The sequence below is a fragment of the Cyprinodon tularosa genome, unplaced genomic scaffold (genome assembly GCF_016077235.1).
Source record: "Cyprinodon tularosa strain WSP-4 unplaced genomic scaffold, ASM1607723v1 ctg841, whole genome shotgun sequence".
Lineage (NCBI taxonomy): Eukaryota > Metazoa > Chordata > Actinopteri > Cyprinodontiformes > Cyprinodontidae > Cyprinodon > Cyprinodon tularosa.
Window position 1 is genome coordinate 72,265 of NW_024039609.1, and position 21,967 is coordinate 94,231.

The 21,967-nt window shown below is 41.8% G+C and overlaps 1 protein-coding gene across 1 annotated transcript; it reads left to right on the plus strand.

The window, feature by feature from the left end:
• Positions 1-1,158: 1,158 nt before the first annotated feature.
• Positions 1,159-19,086, plus strand: rfc1 (replication factor C (activator 1) 1). The gene is made up of 23 exons (XM_038272835.1): positions 1,159-1,299; positions 1,700-1,822; positions 1,917-1,992; positions 3,248-3,370; positions 3,453-3,748; positions 3,844-3,918; positions 7,209-7,286; positions 7,373-7,699; positions 7,803-7,916; positions 7,995-8,174; positions 9,555-9,659; positions 13,508-13,925; positions 14,013-14,128; positions 14,214-14,328; positions 15,832-15,920; positions 16,054-16,191; positions 16,384-16,479; positions 16,559-16,812; positions 16,891-17,008; positions 17,693-17,838; positions 17,916-18,129; positions 18,210-18,389; positions 18,459-19,086. The coding sequence occupies exons 1-23, from the start codon at positions 1,297-1,299 to the stop codon at positions 18,552-18,554; spliced, it is 3,480 nt and encodes a 1,159-aa protein (XP_038128763.1). The 5' UTR covers positions 1,159-1,296; the 3' UTR covers positions 18,555-19,086.
• The last annotated feature ends 2,881 nt before the right edge of the window (positions 19,087-21,967 follow it).

The following is a 21,967-nucleotide window of genomic DNA, read 5'->3' on the forward strand; positions in this document are numbered from 1 at the left end:
TTCAAGTGAGAGTGTTTACACATGCCATAAGATTAACTGTATTAAAGTCTAAAAAAATAATCATTTTTCTTTAACACTTCCAAGTTTTCCTTCATTTGAAGCTTTCCTATTCTAACTCTGTTAAGCTCTAAATCTACCCATATGTCAAGTTAACCTGAAAATACTGTTATGTTTAGACGCTCCAGGTGTGTTTTTAAAATGTTAGTCCTCGAACAGGTCTAAGAAATCTGTTTTAATATTCAGACAAATCTGAGAAACTAACTGAAACATAATTGAACTTGATTGATCTCACATTGGAGAAGTTTACCTCTGAATTTAACCCATCCCGTTGGGGATTCAGTGGGCTGCCATCATGGGGCGCCCAGAGAGCAGTGTGGGTTAAGGGTCTTTCTCAGTGGCAGTGGGGCTCAAACTCAGAATTTCAAGCTCTATGTCCTAACCGCTAAGCTGCCACTCCCAAAATAAGCCTGCTTATAAAAATGTTATTGGAAGAACAGGATCCTCCCAAGTAACTCATCAGTGAACCTGTTGGTATTCCAGACACCACTCACCTGATGTAGATGTTTTAGGTCTTATCCTTTCACTAATACTGATTAGTATCTTAGCATTTTGAGCGTCATAGCAAATGTCAGAAAAGTACTTAAGTCAACTTTTTAAGAGCTTTGAACTTTTGACCAAGTCAACTACAGAAGTTTCGAATGTTGGGAACAAGGAATAAAAACTCCAGCAATAAGAAGGTCCTGCAGAACAAAGTGATGGTAGTTAAAGGGTCTTTGTTTCTGCAGGGATGGTGTCAGAAATGCAAAAACAGGACTAAGAACACAACAAATACTGGTACACAACTTCCTGTTCAGACTAAAGAACTGAAGGAAGAATGATTCACATTAATAAAGAAAAGTTTATATAACACATTTCAGTAGCAAGGCCATTCAAAGGGCTGTACATGAGGAATAGAAAAGAACAAAAAGTGACAAAAATTTGATATTTTTTTTAAAAGAAAAAAACATTTAGGGTATCTTAACATAATAGTCAGCGAATACGACGCCACCCCCAAGTATTATCTCTTTTTTAGGGATAATTTTTGGTTAAATATAAAATTTTTATGTCCAGTTTATTTGTTTCTGATTTATGAAATAACTCAGACCCCGTTGATGACGTCTGACGCAAACCGGCCAAATCGCTCCCGTTACGTCATCTCCTAGCGACCGCGGCAGCGCTTCGCGCCAAGCAGCTGAAAGAATTTCTGACTTTTCTGCTACAAACCTGCGAGCAAAGTGCGAGAGAAGCGGGTCCATCATGGTAGGTAACAGTCTGAGCTTCTAACCGCTGCGAACAGGAGCTGCAGAAACACACAGAGGTTAAATAAAGCGGAAATAATACCGACTGGTTAGAGCTGCACCCAGCTTTAGCTGCTGCTAAACCACACCAGCTAGAAAACTTATGATGCTGCACTAGAAATGAGCATTAAAATATAATTTTTAATTTTTTCCCCCTGTTTTTTGGTTTAAAAAATGATCCATTTGCAGGTTCTTATTCCGAATGAGTGAAAGCTTCTGAGCTCTAATGAAACCTTCAGCCTTCTGTGTGTTTTATCTGCATCACTGATGTGTTTTTAAAATGCCTGAGGGATCTGTTGGAGGTTGAAAACGTTACAACTGTTCTATGTTTTAATTTGCATCATTAAATACTTTGTGTACAGGATATTAGGCGGTTCTTTGGACCAGTGACAGGAAAGCCTGCCCCTAATGGAGAAGTCAAACCAGATGAGAAGAAAAGGAAGAGTTCCTCAGAAGAAAATGTAAAAAAGAAAGAGACCTCTAAGGCAAGAAAATATTATCATCCACAATGTGGAAAAGCTTGTTTTCTTTCTTTTTTTTTATTGTTCATTACACTCTATCTTTATTCATGTCCTTCAGGTCAAAAGCTCCAAAAATGGGGATCGTCACAAAGGCAGCGACAAGAAAAGAAAGAAACGTCAAGTCATAGAATCCGGTATGGACATTTATTTCTGACAGGAAATCAGTGATTTCCAGAGTTGGGGTCCTTGAGATGATGAACTTCCTAGTGGTTATGTCCATCCATCATCTGACACGCTTGTCCCGAGTGGGGTCACGAGGGGTGCTAGTGCCTATCTCCAGCAGTCAATGGGCGAGAGGCGGGGTACACCCTGGACACGTTGCCAGTCCACCAGCAGGGCAACACAGAAACAAACAGGACAAACCATTCACACTCACACACTAAGGAGAATTTAGAAAGTCATGTTTTTGGACTGTGGGAGGAAGCCGGAGTACCCGGAGAGAACCTACGCATGCTCAGGGAAACCATGCAAACTCCATGCAGAACGACCCCGGGCCGGGAATCAAACCCAGAACCTTCCCCCTACTGGTTATGTATGTAATGTAATGTAAATCTCTTTATTGTCCCACAGTGGGGAAATTCGTTCACCGCATTTAACCCATCCCTGTGGGGAGCAGTGGGCTGCCATTGTGCAGCGCCCCTGCAGCAATCAGGAGTTAAGTTAGGGTTTTGCTCAGGGACAAACCGGGTACTTTCAACCTTCCCAGAACACAAGTGCACTGCTCTAACCCACTAGGCCTACACACCCACTTCATAAAAACTATTGATGCCATAGAGCTACACGTTTTTTGTTGCTGTAGATCGGGTCTTCAGCAGGGGGTCCACAAAGGTGCTGCATGGGGGCCGCGAAAGTTTTGTTTGATTAGACTTTTTTTTATATTAATTCAACACACTGTAGTAAACAGATAAATGGAGGCAGAAGAAGGCAAGCAGGAGCTCCTTCAAACTGGGCACCATTTCATTCACACCTGTCCCATCTATGAGGAATCAGCATCAAAAATACTTTAATAATCTCAGAGCGAAATTACTTTCGTTACATTACTCCATCTGTATTAGAGTAACTATAGGACCAGTTTGATATAACACTATTTCCTACAGTATATATAATTTGGGGGTCCCTGCTCCATCTCGCCATCAGTTTAGAGGTCCTTGGCCTGGAAAACTTTGAAGATCCCCGCTGTAGATCTTGTTTCAAATTAGATTTAGATGCATCAAAAAATAACTCTTATTAATCATTTTAATAATAATCAAGATTCCAGAAAACATTGTAGGGATTTTTTCTGTATGTCTTCAGAATGATGGAGGGGGAAAAGCCTTTTGACTTATATCATGTACTGAAAATAAGATCAGCAATGATCAACATGTGATCTTTGTTTGTCGCTCTGCTCAGATTCTGAAGCAGAGGAGGAAGAGCCAGTGATGAAGACTAAGAAAGCCTCCAAAGAGAAAGCTGCCACCAGCAGAGCAAAGCCCCCTCCTAAGAAGGACCCTGTTCAGTACGTCTCTGAAACAGGTCAGGCACCCTTTTATAAATCCTTGCAAAATCAAAAGGATTCAGTCTTTAAAGAAGACATCTGTTTCTGTTCAACTTGCAGACTCGGATAATGACAACTTCCAAAGTCTGAAGAAGGCTTCCAAGTCCAAACAGAACTGTACCAATAAAAAGTCAGAAGAAGACAGTCCAAAAATCAAAGAGCGGCAAAAGTCCCCTGCGAAGGTTTCCTCCAGTCAGGGGAAAACAGGGATCAAGAGCCCCAAAGCTCCTACAACCCCTAAGCTAGCTCCTCCTCCTCAACCCAAGCAGACTCCCACCTCTGTACTCGACTACTTCGGCAGCGGACAGATCCACCGCTCTGACAAGAAGCTGGTAGCCAGCGCCAAGCGGAAGGCTGTCAGTTCATCATCCTCATTGATGCTTTTTATACTCTATAGAATAGAGATGCTCAGGCAGCAGACTGACTTTGTGAACCTTCTGTATTCCTTCAGCCGACCCAAGACTCTGATGACCTGATCAGTGACGAGGAAATGGCCCGGCAGCTGCAGATGGAAGAGGACATGGAGGTAAGAGGGTCATCTGCTGCAGGTTCTTTTCCACATAAAACTGTTGTTTTGTTTTCCTATTGTTACTTTTCTGTCATCTAAATGCAGCTCAGAGAAGTTATTTCCTCTTGAGGTTCTTCTGACATAGTTATTTTTTTTCTTAAAGAGCTGCTCTTTGCAGCTGCATGCATATGTTGGCTACATGAACCACTTTCTTTGCACCATCAGTGTGAAACAGTTGGGGGCGAGGGATCTGTTCAGAACTGAAAACAGCAGAAATTATTTCTAAAAAACTGACATTGACATCTGATATGACAATTTCCCAAAATTTACACACCCCCTCGAGTTTCTATTTTTTTTAACACTGTCATATTACAGCTGTGAAGGTAAATGCTTTTTACGTTAAGGAACAACAAAGTATTACATGTTATGTGGAGGGAAGACGGCACAATAATTACATTTTGTTAATTATTGAAAGTCTGAAAAATGCAGCATATTCAGTTCTGTTTGATATGTGAAGGCCTCGGGTTTGTGGGAGAACAACTTGCAATATGGATACCCTAGGCAGGGTTTATGTGGGTCATCAAAAGGCATTAAAAGTAAAACATATATATATATTAAAGGTATAGTGGAGGATTTTCTTGAATTTTTAAAAAATCAACTTTTAAGAAAAATGTACATGCTTATTAAACACGTGCAGGAGCCCATTTCTCCTTGTGTATGCTCTGTTTAACAGTTGCTGTTTGCATCTTTCAAAAAGAAGATTTGCAATTTTTCCCACTATGTCAGACTAACCACCGGTAAGTGAAAATGGGGACGAGCACGTGGGACGACCTAACGTAAACATATCACCAGAATGATTGACAATTTGGAGGACCACTTATTTTCATGATCCACCCAGAAAAGGAACATCCTCCACTTTACCTTTAAGGACCTAAATGGAATTAAAATACTTATTGGAGAATGGCTTCCGGTTGTTCTTAAAGCCTGATGTCTGGAAAGAGACTTGGAACGCTGAGGCAGTGAAAAAATGCAACTTCCCATAAAAGTGGCTGGAAACTTAGCAATTAAGGGCATGACTGCAGCCTTTTGATTTATTTATTATTAATGTATGTATTTGTCAGGGAAAGTAAACATTAATGAACATTTCTGTAAGTGTCAGTGTTTGCTGTAAGGCTAGTCTTCAACTGTTGTCCATCGGCAAGGTGTATAATTAATGCCAACAACAGTTATAAAAAAAATTATAAAACAAACAAAGAAAATGTAAAAAAGTGAGACTGGATTCTTCCAAAGGCAGGTTATACAGTTCAAACAGAGACATTAGCACAAATCTGTACCTATATTTACTAGGTAACACCTGACGTTTGCTGAAGCATTCACCAGGAGATCGGTAAGGTCTAATGAGCACATGGTAAAGATAGAGAAGAAGTTCGCAGTGTTTTAAAGCATTAATAAAAAAAATTGTTTGGTATGATGGATGGTAAAGCTTGGGAGGCTGACATTTGCAGCTTCAGTCAGGATCAGGTACAGGAAGCTCAGAGCAGGGCCAGGTACAGGTTCCACCTTGAATAAGAAAGGCAGAAGAGAGAGCAGAGGTTGAGCTCAAATAACTGTGTGTGTCACTTCAGAAAGATGCTGATAGACTAGCTCAGCAGGCTGAAAGGAAATTAGGCCCAAAAAGGGTTAGAGGACAAATGCAGTGACCTGAGAACTGAGTCAAAACTGAAAAGGGAGCCAACTGAGACACGTGCATTAATCCTCTTTTCTAAATTCATCATTTTTTTCTAGCAGGTGTTTTTGCAGTCTCTGTGTTGCTTAATATTTTCAGTCTGGTCCCTTTTCCTTTATATTGCTGTGTCCTCAATTCATCTTCTTAGGGCACCTTAGAATGCATTTAATTTCCACAGTTCGTCTTTACATTTGAATTGTTATAGGTGCTTGTTGATTTGATTAATTTGCAATAGAAAGCAAAGACTTATATTTGCAAATTAATTCAGAAACCCTGCAGGAACACAGCGGACGGGTCAGACAGAAGTTTGAAGCAGGGTTAGATCAGGAAACAAAGGTCAAATGGTCCGGGGTGGCAGAAGCAGGAGTTTACCGTGCAACTGAAAGGTTGTTAGTTCAAGCCCCGGCTCTGGGTTACAGTGTGGTTGTGTCCTTGGGCAAGACACATCACCCGCATGGCCTTCTGATGGTGCAGAGAGCCCTCTGTATGGCAGCCTCTCTTCTGTCAGCGAGCCCCAGGGCAGCTGTGGCTATGATGGAACTTGCTTCCATCAGTGTGTGTGAATGACTGAGTGTAGTGTAAAGCCCTTTGATCAAGTCTTTGGACTTGTAAAAGCTCTATATAAATACAGACCTTTTACCACTTATGGAACAGTGGCTGGAAGATCACCATAACTCTGTTACCACCTGCAGGCAGGTTATTTAGCCAGAACCTTTACTACTCGCTTGCAGAACATGTATGGTGGAAAATGTTTGTAGAATGCCTTGAAACAGGGAGGTGGAAGCATCATGCTGTGGGATTATTGCTGTATCAAAGGAAGGGCAGCTGGGAAAGACAGGTGGAGCCCAACACAGTGACTGTATCAGATTCTGAGTTCCACTTCCATTCACAGTGTTTCTAAACTCACAGCCAGGAGCTGCTATGATTAAAACATGTTGTGTGTTGGGATGGTCTAGTCCAGGGGGTCTGCATACTTTCTAATCCAGAGAACCATTTCACCTTGAAGTCATTCAGAGCCTTCCTTTTGTTAAAATCCTGCAAAAGGGAATATTCTGCCATTTTAAACAGTTTGTTTGCTTTTTTTTTTCAATAAAGATATAACATTAAAGTTTAATAAACAGGAAACATTGATTTTTGCTTTTGTTCTATAGGATATGTTATAATAAAAAAACAGTTTCTGATTCTTCAATATCATTCTGTAGTGAAAACTGGATTCACATTTTCTTTACAAACACCAGAGAAAGCTTCTAAGAAGAGTATTTGTTAATGAATTATATTAAAAACCATTAGTGGGCTCCTGATCATTTTTAACCACGATTAAGAGGCCGTTCACCGTCTAGACCTAAATCTAACTGGGAAATGTCAAAGCTTGAAAGGTGACAAACACAAGGCTTTTTATAGGAAGATATCAGTCTCTGCTACGGGAGAGAAATGCTAAAGGAGACGTGCTTAAGGTGGTTCTATAAGCTGTTGTAGAACCTCATGGTCACTACCTATGAAACTCCAGCATCTAAAACCTTTTTATCCACAAATATTCCTGTTGATTTTAAATGATTGTTGTTGTTTTTTTTCTCCCACACAGATGGAAAAACGAATCCATGAGGATGAGGAGTTTGCCAGAACGTTGGCCATGTTGGACACAGAGCCTCAAGCCAAAAAAGTAACAGTTTGCTGTGATTTGATTCAAAATGTGTGTTCTCTCTTTGATTAGGGGAATATAAAAATATTTTCTGTGTCCTTCCAAAGTCTCGCAAAAACTCTGAGGAAAAACCAGCCACGACCCCCAAAAAGAGCAGCCCGATGAAGAGCAGTCGAAGCCCTTCAGGGGACGTGGTTGGTCCGTCGCCCAAGAAGAGTCCTGCTCCGGCCAAATCCAGCTCCAAGCTGGCTATGATGAAGAAACGGGACGAGGAAAAGGATGAAGGAGCGAAAAGTAAAGCGCTAAATTCGCCCATTAAAAATAGAATTTCTCCAAAGAAGGAGCCCAAGGCATCTTCGATTTCAGACGTGAAGTTCACACCTAAAACAGGAACCACACCGACTGCACTTAAAACGTCTCCAAAGAAGCCCGAGGTAAGGGCATGCCTATTCCTCCAGGAAAACGCTCCGCTTAACTAATTTAACACATCATAAGAGGACATCACTGAGCCACTTTAAAGTTCTGTTTCTCACCCAGAGCACAAGTACGAGTCCTGAAGATGCAGAGAAGAAGAAGATGCACTCTTTAGCTTTCAGGAATTTCCTCAACAGGGACGGACCACGAGCTCTGGGATCCAAGGAAATCCCACAGGTAAGGTGGAACGTCACCAGTGGGACGAGGAACCCAGCGATTCACCAGAACCAGCCTCAAGTTTTCTTTCCTTTGCAGGGAGCGGAGAACTGTTTGGAGGGTTGCGTGTTTGTGCTGACAGGAGTCCTCGAGTCGATGGAGAGAGACGACGCCAAAACTCTCATCGAGCGCTACGGAGGCAAAGTGACGGGCAACGTCAGCAAGAAGACCACCTACCTGGTGCAGGGCAGAGACAGCGGGGTGTCAAAGCTTGAAAAGGTGAGCCACCCGTCCTTCTGAGCAGATGATGAAGGTTCATAAGGGTTTTAATTATTATATTCCTCGATGAAACAGAGGAAGACTTTTTAGTTTAGAGCAGAGGTCTTCAACAGGGGGTCCGCAGAGGTACTGGATGGGGTTAGGGTTTAAATCACATTAACATGAATTCAACACACTGTAGTAAACAGATAAATGAAAGCAGAAGATGTCTTTCAGTCATCAATGCACACATTCATCGACACACAGGAGCTCTTTCAAACCTGGGCACCATTTCATCCACACCTGTCCCATCAACCAGGAATCAGAATCAGAAATACTTTAATAATCCCAGGGAGAAATTACTTTCGTTACATTACTCCATCTGTAATAGAGTGACTATAGGATCAGTTTGATATAACACCATTTCATACAATATATATAATTAGGGGGTCCCCGCTCCATCTCGCAATCAGTTTGGGGGTCCTTGGCTTTGAAGACGTTGAAGACCCCTGCTTTAGAGTATTTATCATGTCAGTCATTTGCAGGTTCACTGGCTGCCACTTCTTTACACAGATGGATGTAGGATAAATGGGAAAGGGTTCGGAAAACATTAAGCCTCCGGCCACAATCAGACTGATACAGGATAAACGATGGCAGCCTTACTGGGCAGGATTAAATCGTTTATAAAGAAAATGTCTGTGAAATCATGTTTCCCTCATGAAAAGGGTTCTTTTCTCATAGATCTTCCTAATTCCTATCCCATCCAACACTCATCTGTCTCAGTTGAACCACATGTTTTCCAATCTTTTCCGTTTTAAAAGTGGCTAAAAGAAAGACGTCAGTGTTTTGCACCATTTTAATACCTGGAAAAATCAAATAACGGGTATGAAGGTCTAATTGTTAAAACAAAATCCTCAATACTCTGATCAGGAATGTTTTTTATTATTTTAGGTCCATTCTTGTTAAATAGGGCTGGGTAAAAAACATAGATTTAATCGATTTTGCATCGATTCCTTTACATTTTTGCAAAATCGATGTCTAGGGAATGAGTTTGCACTTTTGAGACAGTTTTGTTCACTTTTCAAGTTTAAACTGTCTGATTTACAAGTTTCACTTTGTGTTTAATATGACAGGAAAAAATTAAATACATGAGTATTTTGAAACACAGATGAACCACTTTAATGTAAAAACAGATCGAATCCAAATTAATCGATTTAGAACTGAATGAATCAAAATCGAATCGATTCAGGACTTTGCTAAAATCCCCTAACCTGACAACAGCTAGATGCATGTCTCGCTCCGCCTAGTTCCTGGAGCTAGGCGGAGCGAGACATGCATCTAGCTGTTGTCAGGTTAAAAATCCCCAGCCCTATTGTTAAACCTGTTTGTTCTCCTTTTCAGGCTGAGAGTTTAGGTACCAAGATCCTGGATGAGGACGGTTTGTTGGAGCTGATCCGAACCAAACCAGGAAAGAAGTCAAAGTATGAGATTGCTGCAGAAGCCGAGGTCAGAGTACTTCTATACTGTGAAAAAATAGGGTTGTAACAGGATTTGTGTTGAACTCTGGTTGACACAGGATTTGGTTATTTAGCTTATTTTTTACTTTATTGGTTCATGAAATTTAAGCATGTCACCGGACAAATTATAACGATGCCCTGATGAGCATTGTCAGAGTCCTGTTTCACAAATCCACCCTCGCCTGGACCCGGTAGGATGGTTACCAAACCGCGTGCATCTTCTATTCAAATCCCAACCCGAGTCTTAAAACACATGAAGGCAGGCTGCTGCCCGTCCTCTCCTTCGTTTGATCTTCTGTCTAGTTTTCCGCGCTTAATATTGCTTAATATTACAAATAAATAAATAGCTAAATAAACCACCCATAACATTACCTGTCAGTTGAATGTTATTTATTTAGGGATTTGTTTATCCCGGAAATCTGACCAAAAGAATAAACTGCTGTGATTTTTGTGATGGGGAGTAAAATGAGACTCGGTTGGCGTCACTTTAGATGTAAAAGCATGTTTTGTTTTTTTCTTCAATTTTGTCATTGAAAAGTGTAGAAAAAAAAAAAAAAAAATATATATATATATATATATATATTAGGGCTGCAACTAACGATTATTTTAAAAATCGATGAATCGGCCGATTATTTTTTCGATTAATTGATGAATCGGACAAAAAATATTTTTTATATTAACCTCTTTATTCCAAAATAAAAATTTTAGACAGAACAAACAAGCACACAAGTACAGGTTGCTCATTAACTGTACTGGTGCAATATGAAAAATAATTGTGTTAAAACTACGCAAACTTACATGAGAAATGTAGCTGTACATCCACAAAATATAGGGTACTTTGTTTCATAAAGCGCAAAAAGAGACATTTTTGTTTTTTAAAGCCCCTAAGGGGTTCAAACAATAGGCCCCCCCATTTCAACAAATGAGTTTTTTTTAGACTAGAAGAGTTCTGCCTTTTAAAACAGGAAAGTATAGCAGTTAAAGTTGCTACTTGAGAAAATACTGAACCATAGAGATAAAAATAGCCCTGTGATTCAAATTATAAATTGTATTTGGAATAAAAATGAGAGAACTAGGGGTGCTAAAAAACACATCCACCAAAGACAGATATTTACATGGGAATGTGGCAGATAATTAATTGACATATTACTGATCTTGCTGGATTTTATTCTGCTTTACTTCCATAAATTGCAGAATCTTCTTTACTTTATCTTTGCCGGAAGATTTAAACTTTAAAAGCCTTGCCCTCATAATTTGCAAGTTATTTTATTTATAAAGAAAATATAAACACTGCTTAAGCTAATTCAAATGAAATTAAAAGTAAAATAAGTAGCCAACCTTATCACTGTCTGTAACCTACTAACAAGCTAAGGAAAGCATCAGATTAGCTTACCTGAGAAACTAACGTTACGTTTCCCCACTTTAAAACCAAACAAACATGGTTACTCATCCTGCTGATCTGCTCTCTTCACTGCCATTGAAGGCTCCAACGTGTTTTCTTTTCAGGTGCTGCGTCATAACAGTGGTGCTTCCGCGCCATGTTAATTTGTTTTTACAAAAGTTGCATGTTACGACTTTTTTCGCTTTACAAAGCGCAGGCTATTTTAATTATTGTGATCAATTTGCGGCGTCAATCCCGGCGCATGCGCGCTTCATTTGCAGTCTGGACGCTGAGGGTAAACATCCTGCGGCTCTGACTGCAGCGCTGAGAGGGACTCTTGCTGGAGCGGGAGAACGGGGTTGGGATGGGGGAGGCGCCTCACGGCAATGACGACGGCGGCGGATGACGCATTAATCGCGCGACACAACTAATCGATGATGAAATTAGTTGCCAACGCTTTTAAAATTCGATTTTATCGATTCGTTGTTGCAGCCCTAATATATATATATATATATATATACACTCACCGGCCACTTTATTAGGTACCCCATGCTAGTAACAAGTTGGACCCCCTTTTGCCTTCAGAACTGCCTCAATTCTTCGTGGCATAGATTCAACAAGGTGCTGGAAGCATTCCTCAGGGAGTTTGGTCCATATTGACGTGATGGCATCACACAGTTGCCGCAGATTTGTCAGCTGCACATCCATGATGCAAATCTCCCGTTCCACCACATCCCAAAGATGCTCTATTGGATTGAGATCTGGTGACTGTGGAGGCCATTTGAGTACAGTGAACTCATTGTCATGTTCAAGAAACCAGTCTGAGATGATTCCAGCTTTATGACATGGCGCATTATCCTGCTGAAAGTAGCCATCAGAAGTTGGGTACATTGTGGTCATAAAGGGATGGACATGGTCAGCAACAATACTCAGGTAGGCTGTGGCATTGCAACGATGCTCAATTGGTACCAAGGGGCCCAAAGAGTGCCAAGAAAATATTCCCCACACCATGACACCACCACCACCAGCCTGAACCGTTGATACAAGGCAGGATGGATCCATGCTTTCATGTTGTAGACGCCAAATTCAGACCCTACCATCCGAATGTCGCAGCAGAAATCGAGACTCATCAGACCAGGCAATGTTTTTCCAATCTTCTATTGTCCAATTTCGATGAGCTTGTGCAAATTGTAGCCTCAGTTTCCTGTTCTTAGCTGAAAGGAGTGGCACCCGGTGTGGTCTTCTGCTGCTGTAGCCCATCTGCCTCAAAGTTCGACGTACTGTGCGTTCAGAGATGCTCTTCTGCCCACCTTGGTTGTAACGGGTGGTTATTTGAGTCACTGTTGCCCTTCTATCAGCTCAAACCAGTCTGGCCATTCTCCTCTGACCTCTGGCATCAACAAGGCATTTCCGCCCACAGAACTGCCGCTCACTGGATGTTTTTTCTTTTTCGGACCATTCTCTGTAAACCCTAGAGATGGTTGTGTGTGAAAATCCCAGTAGATCAGCAGTTTCTGAAATACTCAGACCAGCCCTTCTGGCACCAACAATCATGCCACGTTCAAAGTCACTCAAATCACCTTTCTTCCCCATACTGATGCTCGGTTTAAACTGCAGGAGATGGTCTTGACCATGTCTACATGCCTAAATGCACTGAGTTGCCGCCATGGGATTGGCTGCTTAGAAATTAAGTGTTAACGAGCAGTTGGACAGGTGTACCTAATAAAGTGGCCGGTGAGTGTATATGTATATATATATATATATATATATATATATATATATTTTTTTTTTTTTTTTTATGCCAAAAATACAAAATAAGCAGTTGTGATGTTAAATATTAGTGAGCTTGTTGATAAACCACAAGGCGCTAAATATTCATGAATGTTTTTTTCCCCATTAGCTACTGTACTAAAGAAAGAGTCATATAAAATACATAAATGTTTTTAGCAGGTGATTTTATTCCAGTATAGCAGATAAACCAGTATAAAATTAACCTAAAGAACATTAACTGGGGAGTTCTTTATGTGTCCAAAGATTTAAAGCAGAACTTAAGAAATTTCAGTTTTGGTCAACTTTGGTTCCACCCAGTGGACAAAAGCTGAATTTTTTTGTTTGAGGGAAGACAGCATTTCCCATGAGCAGCAGCGCATAAGGTGCTTATTGCGAATGAAAGCGACACAGACCCCTGGGCTGTGACAGAGGCGTCTTTCAGCTGCTTTTAGGTCAAAGGTGATGAAAAAAGGTTTAAAGTACTTATTGTTGGTTTAAACGTTCCTGTTTGACCAAAGCACCATCACAGTAAGGTGTTATTGTGACCGCAGGCTTTGTTAAAGCCAAGTCTACAGATATCAGTTTTAGGCAGAAAGCCTTTTATCTACTCTGAATGGATCCTCTGGTTCTGGGCTGTTTTCTGATTAATGTTTTTTTTCATATTTTGGATATTTTGCTTCCTTTAGAGCAAAGCTTCAAAAACTGGATCAACTTCAAGTCAAAGCTCAAAGAGCACCCCCAAAGCTCAGAAGACCTCTCCCTCCAAGGGTAACTCCACTTCGCCTCAGACCCCGAGCCCATCGAAGACCGGCCAGGCGCTGAGCCGAGGATCCAAAAGCAGTGGTAGCAGCACCCCATCAGGGAGAGGCTCCGGACAAACGGCCCGCAGGGAACTGGGCCTTCCCTCTTCCTCCTCATCTTCAGCTCCAGGACCCCCATCACCCCAGGGGGAGGCTGCCACTCTTCTGTGGGTGGACAAGTATCGTCCACGTTCTCTGAAGGCTGTGATCGGCCAGCAAGGGGACCAGAGCTGTGCCAACAAGCTGCTTCGCTGGCTGCAGAACTGGCACAAGCACCACAGCGGAGGCACGGGCAAACCAGCAGGTAGCAGAAAAGTCATCTGACCTCATATAATGGAGGCTGAACTGTTTGAAATCTGCCGGTTCTGAATGTTCTCTCGGTCTCCTTTAGCGCCAAGGTACGGTAAGTTTGGAGGAGGGAAAGATGACGGTTCAGGATACAAAGCTGCTCTGCTCTCTGGCCCACCAGGGGTGGGGAAGACCACCACAGCGGCTCTGGTCTGTGAGGTCAGTCTGAGAACATGCCGACGTCCTCTGAGCAGACTGCTGTTGATTTATCCGGGGGCTCATTAAATATGCTTTGCTGTTGAAGGAGCTGGGCTTCAGCTACGTGGAGATGAACGCAAGCTGCACCCGCAGCAAAAACAGCCTGAAGGAAGTCGTAGCCGAGTCGCTGAACAACACCAGCATCGAGAACTTTTACAAAGGTCAGTTTCTGGATCCAGTTTGGGTCCAAAAAGACTCAGATTGATCAGTTAGGATTCAAGCACTAGGAACAGTTACTTTTCCCCTTTTAACTGACTGCTGATTTAAAGAAGCAGTTCTGAATGTCTTCCTCCATCGTTCTAATAGAGAAATTAGATCAGGACTCTTCTAACAACAGTCCAGAAGAGACTGGAATAAGAATTAAATGTGAGGATAAATTTAAAGTACAAAGATGAAAAATTATCAACGTTTTAAGACTTTGTTGATACAGGGGATTGTGGGGGGGGGGCTGAACAGTTCTGCTAAAATGTTCATACACTCAATGATATTTTCACACATAGACTGCTGCATCACAACCTCCCCACTCACCGGAGACACAATTTTAAAACCAATAGCAATATTATGATCAAAGCCCCTGTCATTCCATTAGTGTAATATTTTGGAAAAATATCATATGCTCAATTTTGAAAATTTAATTCATTTAAAAAAATAGTTGTTTAATTTACAAAGTTCTGAATGGATTAGCCCCGCCTCCACTTTCTACCTACATTAGACCTGGCAGATGTATTTGCACCAGAGCTTCTTCCAGAGGAGACCTATAGATCCCCCACAGAAGAACAACCTTTGGACAAACCGTTCATCACTTCTAAAAACAGCCTCCCAACAAACATCAGGGAATCTCCCACTTATTGCACATTTAAAAAGCAGCTTAAACAGTTTCTTAAAAGCTCCCAGTCATGCACTCACTAATTTCATTGTTGTAATGTCATTGTCTGAACGTGTGTCTGTGTTTTGACTGATATTGTATTATGAGATCTGGTGTTGTTTTGTCTTCCTGCCTCAGGACGACAGATGTAAATTAGCAACTATGCTATAATCTGGCTTATTTACAATCTGTACAGAAAGAACAAAATATTGTTCATTAATGTGCTCTGTCCTGATTAAATAAATAAAGGACTCCAGAACCAAAAGCTTTGCTACAGATCCCTCCTAACCAGCATTTGACCTTCTTCCATCAGCAAAAACAGTCCAGCTGCATTAAATCCAGCTCAGACTGACATAAGAACACCTTCAACTTCTTTGCAAAATGGTTTCATTGAGACAATAAATGTTCTTGATAAAATGGCAAATAATGAACCATAACAGGTTTGCAGCCAGAATATTACGAAAGAAGGAAATTGATCAGTTTTTAATAAAAGCCTGAGAACAAAAGCTGACAGGATGACGTTCCTCGGACCTCCATAAGCAAAAGGAGTGTGTTAGTGGAAAAAAAATATCCAAATCCTCCTGAAATTAAAATTTTAGAAGCAGAAAATGTCAATAAATTGATTAAAAATGGTTTATCAACCATTCATACCCGCTTTGAGACAGAAACTGTGAATCCGCTCTACATGTTTGGTTTCTAATCGTCTTCCTCAGTAAATCGCAAACCTGATTTCTGTTTGTAAATGATGCAAATAAAAATGTTGATCCCTCACGATGAGCCGCTGCTCTCGGCCCCACAGGGACGTCTCAGACGGTGAGCAGTAAGCACGTCCTGATCATGGACGAGGTGGATGGTATGGCTGGGAACGAGGACCGGGGAGGAATCCAGGTAAAGGAGCCCCTTCTTCTCCCAGTCTGATTGGCTGGTGATGTTTTAGGAAATGTTAATTCATCAGTCATTTCCAGGTCTATTCACTGACGGCCAACGTTTGCATCTGACCGGGCGGTTGTGTCTCTTTCAGGAAATGATCGGTCTGATCAAAAACTCCAAGATTCCCATCATCTGCATGTGTAACGACCGGAACCACCCTAAGATCAGATCCTTGGCCAACTACTGCTTCGACCTGCGCTTCCAGAGGCCGCGGCTGGAGCAGATCAAGGTTGGAGTCCTCTCCACTTTTATATTCTTAAAAGAAACACAAACAGATGCTCCATTAAAAAAAAAAAAGGCTACCAAAAGACCTAAATTTGAGAGAAAAAAATAACTTTGTTGATAATTTCTGGCTGTTATAAGAAGCATAAAACTATAAAACTGTTTCTCTTGTTTTATTTATTCTTTTAATTTGTTCCAGGGAGCCATGATGTCAATTGCTTTTAAGGAGGGAATCAAGATCCCCCCTCCTGCTCTCAATGAGATCATCTTAGCCTCCAACCAGGACGTGCGGCAGGTAGAGCGGTCGAAGCTTCTGGTCTTCATGTGAGGTTGAGGTCGTTGTCTTTGTTTCCTCACGCTGCCGACGTCTGCAGGTGATTCACAACCTGAGCATGTGGTCGGCCAAAGACAAGGTGATGACGTACGACCAGTGCAAGTCTGACGCAGCCAGCGCCCGCAAAGACATGAAGCTGGGGCCGTTCGACGTCTGTAGGAAGGTGTTCGCCGCAGGCGAAGAGACGGCGCACATGAGCCTCATCGACAAGTCGGACCTCTTTTTCCACGACTATTCGCTGGCGCCGCTGTTTGTTCAGGAGAACTACCTGCACGTGCGCCCAGCAGCGGCTCGGTGAGGGAGGCGTCCAGATCAGCAGAGACTCCCGTCCAGCAGTCCTGCTAATGTTCCTGTTTTCTTCTCTCCTCACAGCGGTGATGCCAAGTCCCACCTGGTGCTGCTCAGTAAGACCGCAGACTCTATCGCTGACGGTGACCTGGTGGACAGAAGGATCAGATCAGGACAAAACTGGTCCCTGCTCCCCACTCAGGTAACATCTGCACTGGGATAAACCGTGAATCCTTTACTGTAGCAAACTTTAAGCTGCTCTGTCATAATTAGGTTTTAAAATCTCAATCAGAGCAAAGGCTTGATGATGAAATCTGACGTTTATCTCTATAATAAGACGAATGTGGTGTTTAAATTATAATTACTCACACTTTGAATGATTAATATGGAGCTAATCAACAAGAAAAAAAAAACAATTCAAATATCAGTTATAAAAATGTTTTCCATGATAAAAACATGATTGCACCCTGTTATTTTAAATAGGGCTCCTAATGGAGCTGATATGAGTGCTGGAAGCACCATCAGCTGATTTAATGGCATCTAAATCCAGATGAACGGGCATCTAAAAGGAAAACTCACACATAATAAGGATTCATAATACCTGGTGGTGTTTCCTAGTGTCTGTACCGATGGTGGTGATGGGATGTTTAACTGAAACAGGGAAGCCATTACAGTGTTTTTTTACTGTCCTGATTTTTACAGATTTTCATACTGTAGAGTCTCTTTTAATATTTTAGAACTGATTATAAATCATTGATCATTTTCTTGTCTCCCAAGGAGACGGTAGATGTTTAAAAAGACATCATCCAGTCTAACCAGAAGCATTTGTGTCTCATGGACCCTTATGTAACCTAATTAAATGATCAGAGCGTGATTACGTTTACAGGCCATCTTTGCCAGCGTGCTGCCAGGCGAGCTGATGAGAGGCTACATGTCTCAGTTCCCAGTGTTCCCCAGCTGGCTCGGCAAGAACTCCTCTACCAACAAACATTCCCGCATCGTTCAAGAGCTCACCTCACACATGAGCTTAAAGTAAGCCGCCTTGTTAGACCATCTTTCTCTCTGGAGCTCAGCCTGAATGGGGTGTTTAAAGCTCACTGCTCCTGCAGGACCCTGAGCAGCAGGCAGGCTGTGAACCTGGACTACCTGTATTACCTGCGGCAGGCGCTGCTGCATCCGCTCCAGAGGCAGGGAGCAGAGGGCGCCGCTCAGGCCGTGCAGCTCCTGGACGACTACCAGCTCCTTAAGGAGGACGTGGACAGCCTGATGGAGATCAGTGTCTGGGGCGGCCAGCCTGATCCTTACAGCAAACTAGACTCCAAGGTGAGCTGGGGTCCAGTTTCATCATGTCTGTTATTACACCTACTCCCAGCCTGACCCTTTTTTTTTTCTGCTCCTTCTAGGTGAAGGCAGCTTTCACACGGGCGTACAACAAAGAGGTCCACCGGGCGCCGTACTCCCTGCAAGCCGTGAAGAAAGGCCGCAGAGGTGGAGGAGACCTGGAGTTAGGAGGGGAGGAAGGCCCAGAGGATCAGGAGTCTGAGGACGAGGCAGAGGGCCTGAAAACTGATGCTATGATCAAAGTGAGTACATTCAGAGCTAAAGGAAAGCATCTGCTCATGTTTTTATTCACTGGTTCGGTTTCTCTGCAGCAAAAGAAGACCAAACCAAGTAAAGAGTCAACTAAGGCGAAGAAGGAAGAGTCTGGGAAGGGGAAAGGCAAGGGGAAAGGAAAAGCTAAGAAATGAGGAGACAGACTCCATCTCTGCACTTCAGTAATCCGCTAGCAGGCGCCAGAAGATCAGGAAACTCATCATCGTTTTACTCCCACCAGAGTGACTGCTGCTTTTTTAACCTCCACTCTATATACTGAACAGATGATGCACCTAATCTGCCGGTTGTCCCATTATCATGTCTGCAGGTTTGATTCTCATCCAGATTAGTCTTCGTTCGTTCTGCTTTCGGTTCTACTCCAACTATTGCAGATGTAAATAGAAGAAAACTTATCATTCTGCTGCCACTGCAACTCAGAAATGTCTAAATGTTTTTCTTGTAAATTGCAATTTTCTAATAGAGGAATATGTTGCTCATACATGTTGGGTGTTTTGTTTTTTAGACACGAAGAAAGAAACAAAGTCCAGGTCTGATAAATGGCTTTAAGGGTTAAAACCCGATGGAAAGATCTCACTGTTGTACAGACTGAGGCGATGTTAAGCAATTGTCTAGTTGTAGATTTAATATTAAACATGTTCTGGGGGAATTTCACCCCTTAGTCAAACACAGTCTGTCATCCATGCTTCCTGTGTTCTGTCTAAAATAGAAGCTTTTCTGGTTGGTGTGGTAGTTCCTCGCCTCCGTCTTCCATAAGGTTCCATAGCAAACGCCTTATAAGGCTGTGATTTCCTGTCGGGAAACCAACCTCCTCCCCTGCTCCTAGCGAACAGCCAATCAGCGATCAGCATGCAAATGAGCCTGCAAGCAGCCAGAGCTTCATTTCACTGAGAGGAAAAGCTGAATCCATGAACTTTGATGAAGCAGAAATGCTTCACTATCATAATTTATGTTGTAGAACACCTTATAAATAGTTAACTATTAAAAGAAAGAGCAAATATTGCATGATTTGTTTAATGTTTTGCTGTTCACCAGCTGTGAGCCTGTCAGTGGATGTGTTTCTCAATCACAGAAGGATGGAAGTGACTCCTGGTGCATCACTGAAGAGAAAACAACCTGGATGGGAAAGACTCCAATATCAACACCGTCTAGTTGTATGCTGTTGCTGTGAATTATCTCAGCAATTTATAATAAGCTTACCTCAGTATCCACTCTTAGTAGTTCCTAAAGACCTCCGCATGTCTGCATTTTCTCCATATCTGATCTGAGGAGTCAAATATCTAACGAAAAAACCCAATCATAAAAAAAGCTCTCTGTTTATACTGTTTGTTCATCCTGCTTGAGAAAAAATAGTTGATTTATTCATACATATATCTATATATATAGATATATATAACAAGATAAATGTTATGTTGGTTGATCAATCTTGGATGAGGAACATCTTAATTTTCATTCATGTTTCTTCTGTTTGCCCCCCTGATTTTCTACCTTATTGTGGTTTGGGGCTTTGTTTGCCTCAGAAGGACTCGGTGTGACCAGAAGGAGCTTTGCTTCAGCTGGGACCCCCTAGCTGGGTGGGTTTTAGGGTAGAAGCACACAGTTTAATTTGACTTCTTTCACTCGGTGATAGATGTGAAAAGTTAATAGTATACTTCCACACAAATGACTTGAACGTGCAAGGGGTGTGTAAGTCATCTTTTTCCTCTGCCATGTCTGTCTTCCCTACTATTTATGCAGGTGTGTGTGTGCAAGAAAGATGGTAGCAGTAGCGAGGTAGGAGGGCAAAATAGGATTATCGCCACCGCAGTACGGGAGTCAAAAAATTACGTCCAGGAGCAAATGGATAAAAATAGACCAAAGGAAAAAAAAGAAAAGGCGGATGTTTTGATGCATTGGATCGTTGGCTGTTGGAGCGATACAAAACGATAATTATTTACACCCATAATAGTTAATGTAACAAACTAAAATTATATATAAAGGGAGCAGAAAGAGGAAGAAATCAATATTTGCCCCCTATTCACATTAAAGAACAGCAGCTATTCAGCTTAGTAAACTGTAACAGATGTAATACGCATATACAAAATATAAAAAAACAAAAAATAGCCAATTCATTATTTTCATACTGAAATGGATTTAATAGTTTTATCTGTTCAAGATTGCACCATAAACTGACACATTTAACTGGAATACATCTTTCTATCACCCCAGTCCCATGAAGAAAACTCTCATCCGCACTAATAAGCCATATGTTTGAGCATAATGTGTTCAGATCATGATTTCTCCTGATGTAACTGTGCCTAGAACTGGTCCTGACTGACCCCGCTTCTGGAACAATCTTCTGCACCTGTGTAGCTCCTAGCTTCCTGGAGCAAATGGGACACACATACGTAAAACATGTCAACAGAAGCAAAGTTCCACATTAATGATGGCACTTAGAGAGAAGAGAAATACATTTTATAAACCAATTTAGTTCCCGCATTTGAAACTATTGTTGGTTCTCTAAAAACCACATTATTTTCACAGGGTTGCTTTTTTACAAATCTAATTTTCTAGTTTTACTCTAGAAAGTTTAAAATCTGTCTTTCAAACACTTGCTAATTACTATAACACTTCAGAGTTTTCAAATGGATGACAAGTAAAAAAAAAAATTATAATAATAATTGAAAGGTACCTTAAAGGAACAGTACACCCAAAACATGATTAGCCTTCATTTTCTACTCACCCCCATGCTGAACAACACTCTGGAGTACTTTTTTGATATCTCAAATGCATCTGGAGATCTGGGAGGCTTCTTGCTGTCTGCTGACATTCAAATAATGGAGGTCTATGGCGCCCGAGACAGAAAGGTCCACAAAAGTCCACAAAAAACGTGTCAATATTCCTCCATACTGCTCGTCCAATGTAATCCAAGTGTCCTGAGTGGGTAGCATCCAGAATTTACTCGAAACGAAGTCATTTAGAATGTTTTTAGAGCATAAACAGTAGTGTATAGGATTTCCTGAAAGCGCGCACATGCGCGTTCACGACGCTACGGAACCGCGGCAGACCAAACCAGATGAAAGTGTGCATTCAGCGTCTGCTCTGCCGATAATGCAAGCGTAGAAAAAGAAATGTGCTGTTTACCTGTGCAAAGAAAGAAACAACGAAAGAAAAATGTCTGAGGACTTCAGTGTTGAGGAAGAGCATGAGTTCTTTGCTGAGCTGAATGCGCTGGTTTGGTCTGCCGGTTTCCGTAGCGTCGTGAACGTGCATGTGCGCGCTTTCAGGAAATCCTATACACTACTGTTTATGCTCTAAAAACATTCTAAATGACTTTGTTTCGAGTAAATTCTGGATGCTACCCACTCAGGACACTTGGAATACATTGGACGAGCAGTATGGAGGAATATTGACACGTTTTTTGTGGACTTTTATGGACCTTTCTGCCTCGGGCGCTGGGCACCTCCATTATTTGAATGTCAGCAGACAGCAAGAAGCCTCCCAGATCTCCAGATGCATTTGAGATATCAAAAAAGTACTCCAGAGTTTTGTTCAGCATGGGGGTGAGTAG

What these genes read in the sequence shown, in the direction of transcription:
- rfc1 (XM_038272835.1), top strand. An exon ending in CCAGCGCCAAGCGGAAGGCT is followed by an intron (nt 3,749 to 3,843) that starts GTCAGTTCATCA and finishes GTATTCCTTCAG; the next exon opens with CCGACCCAAGACTCTGATGA. An exon ending in GGTCCCTGCTCCCCACTCAG is followed by an intron (nt 17,009 to 17,692) that starts GTAACATCTGCA and finishes TTACGTTTACAG; the next exon opens with GCCATCTTTGCCAGCGTGCT.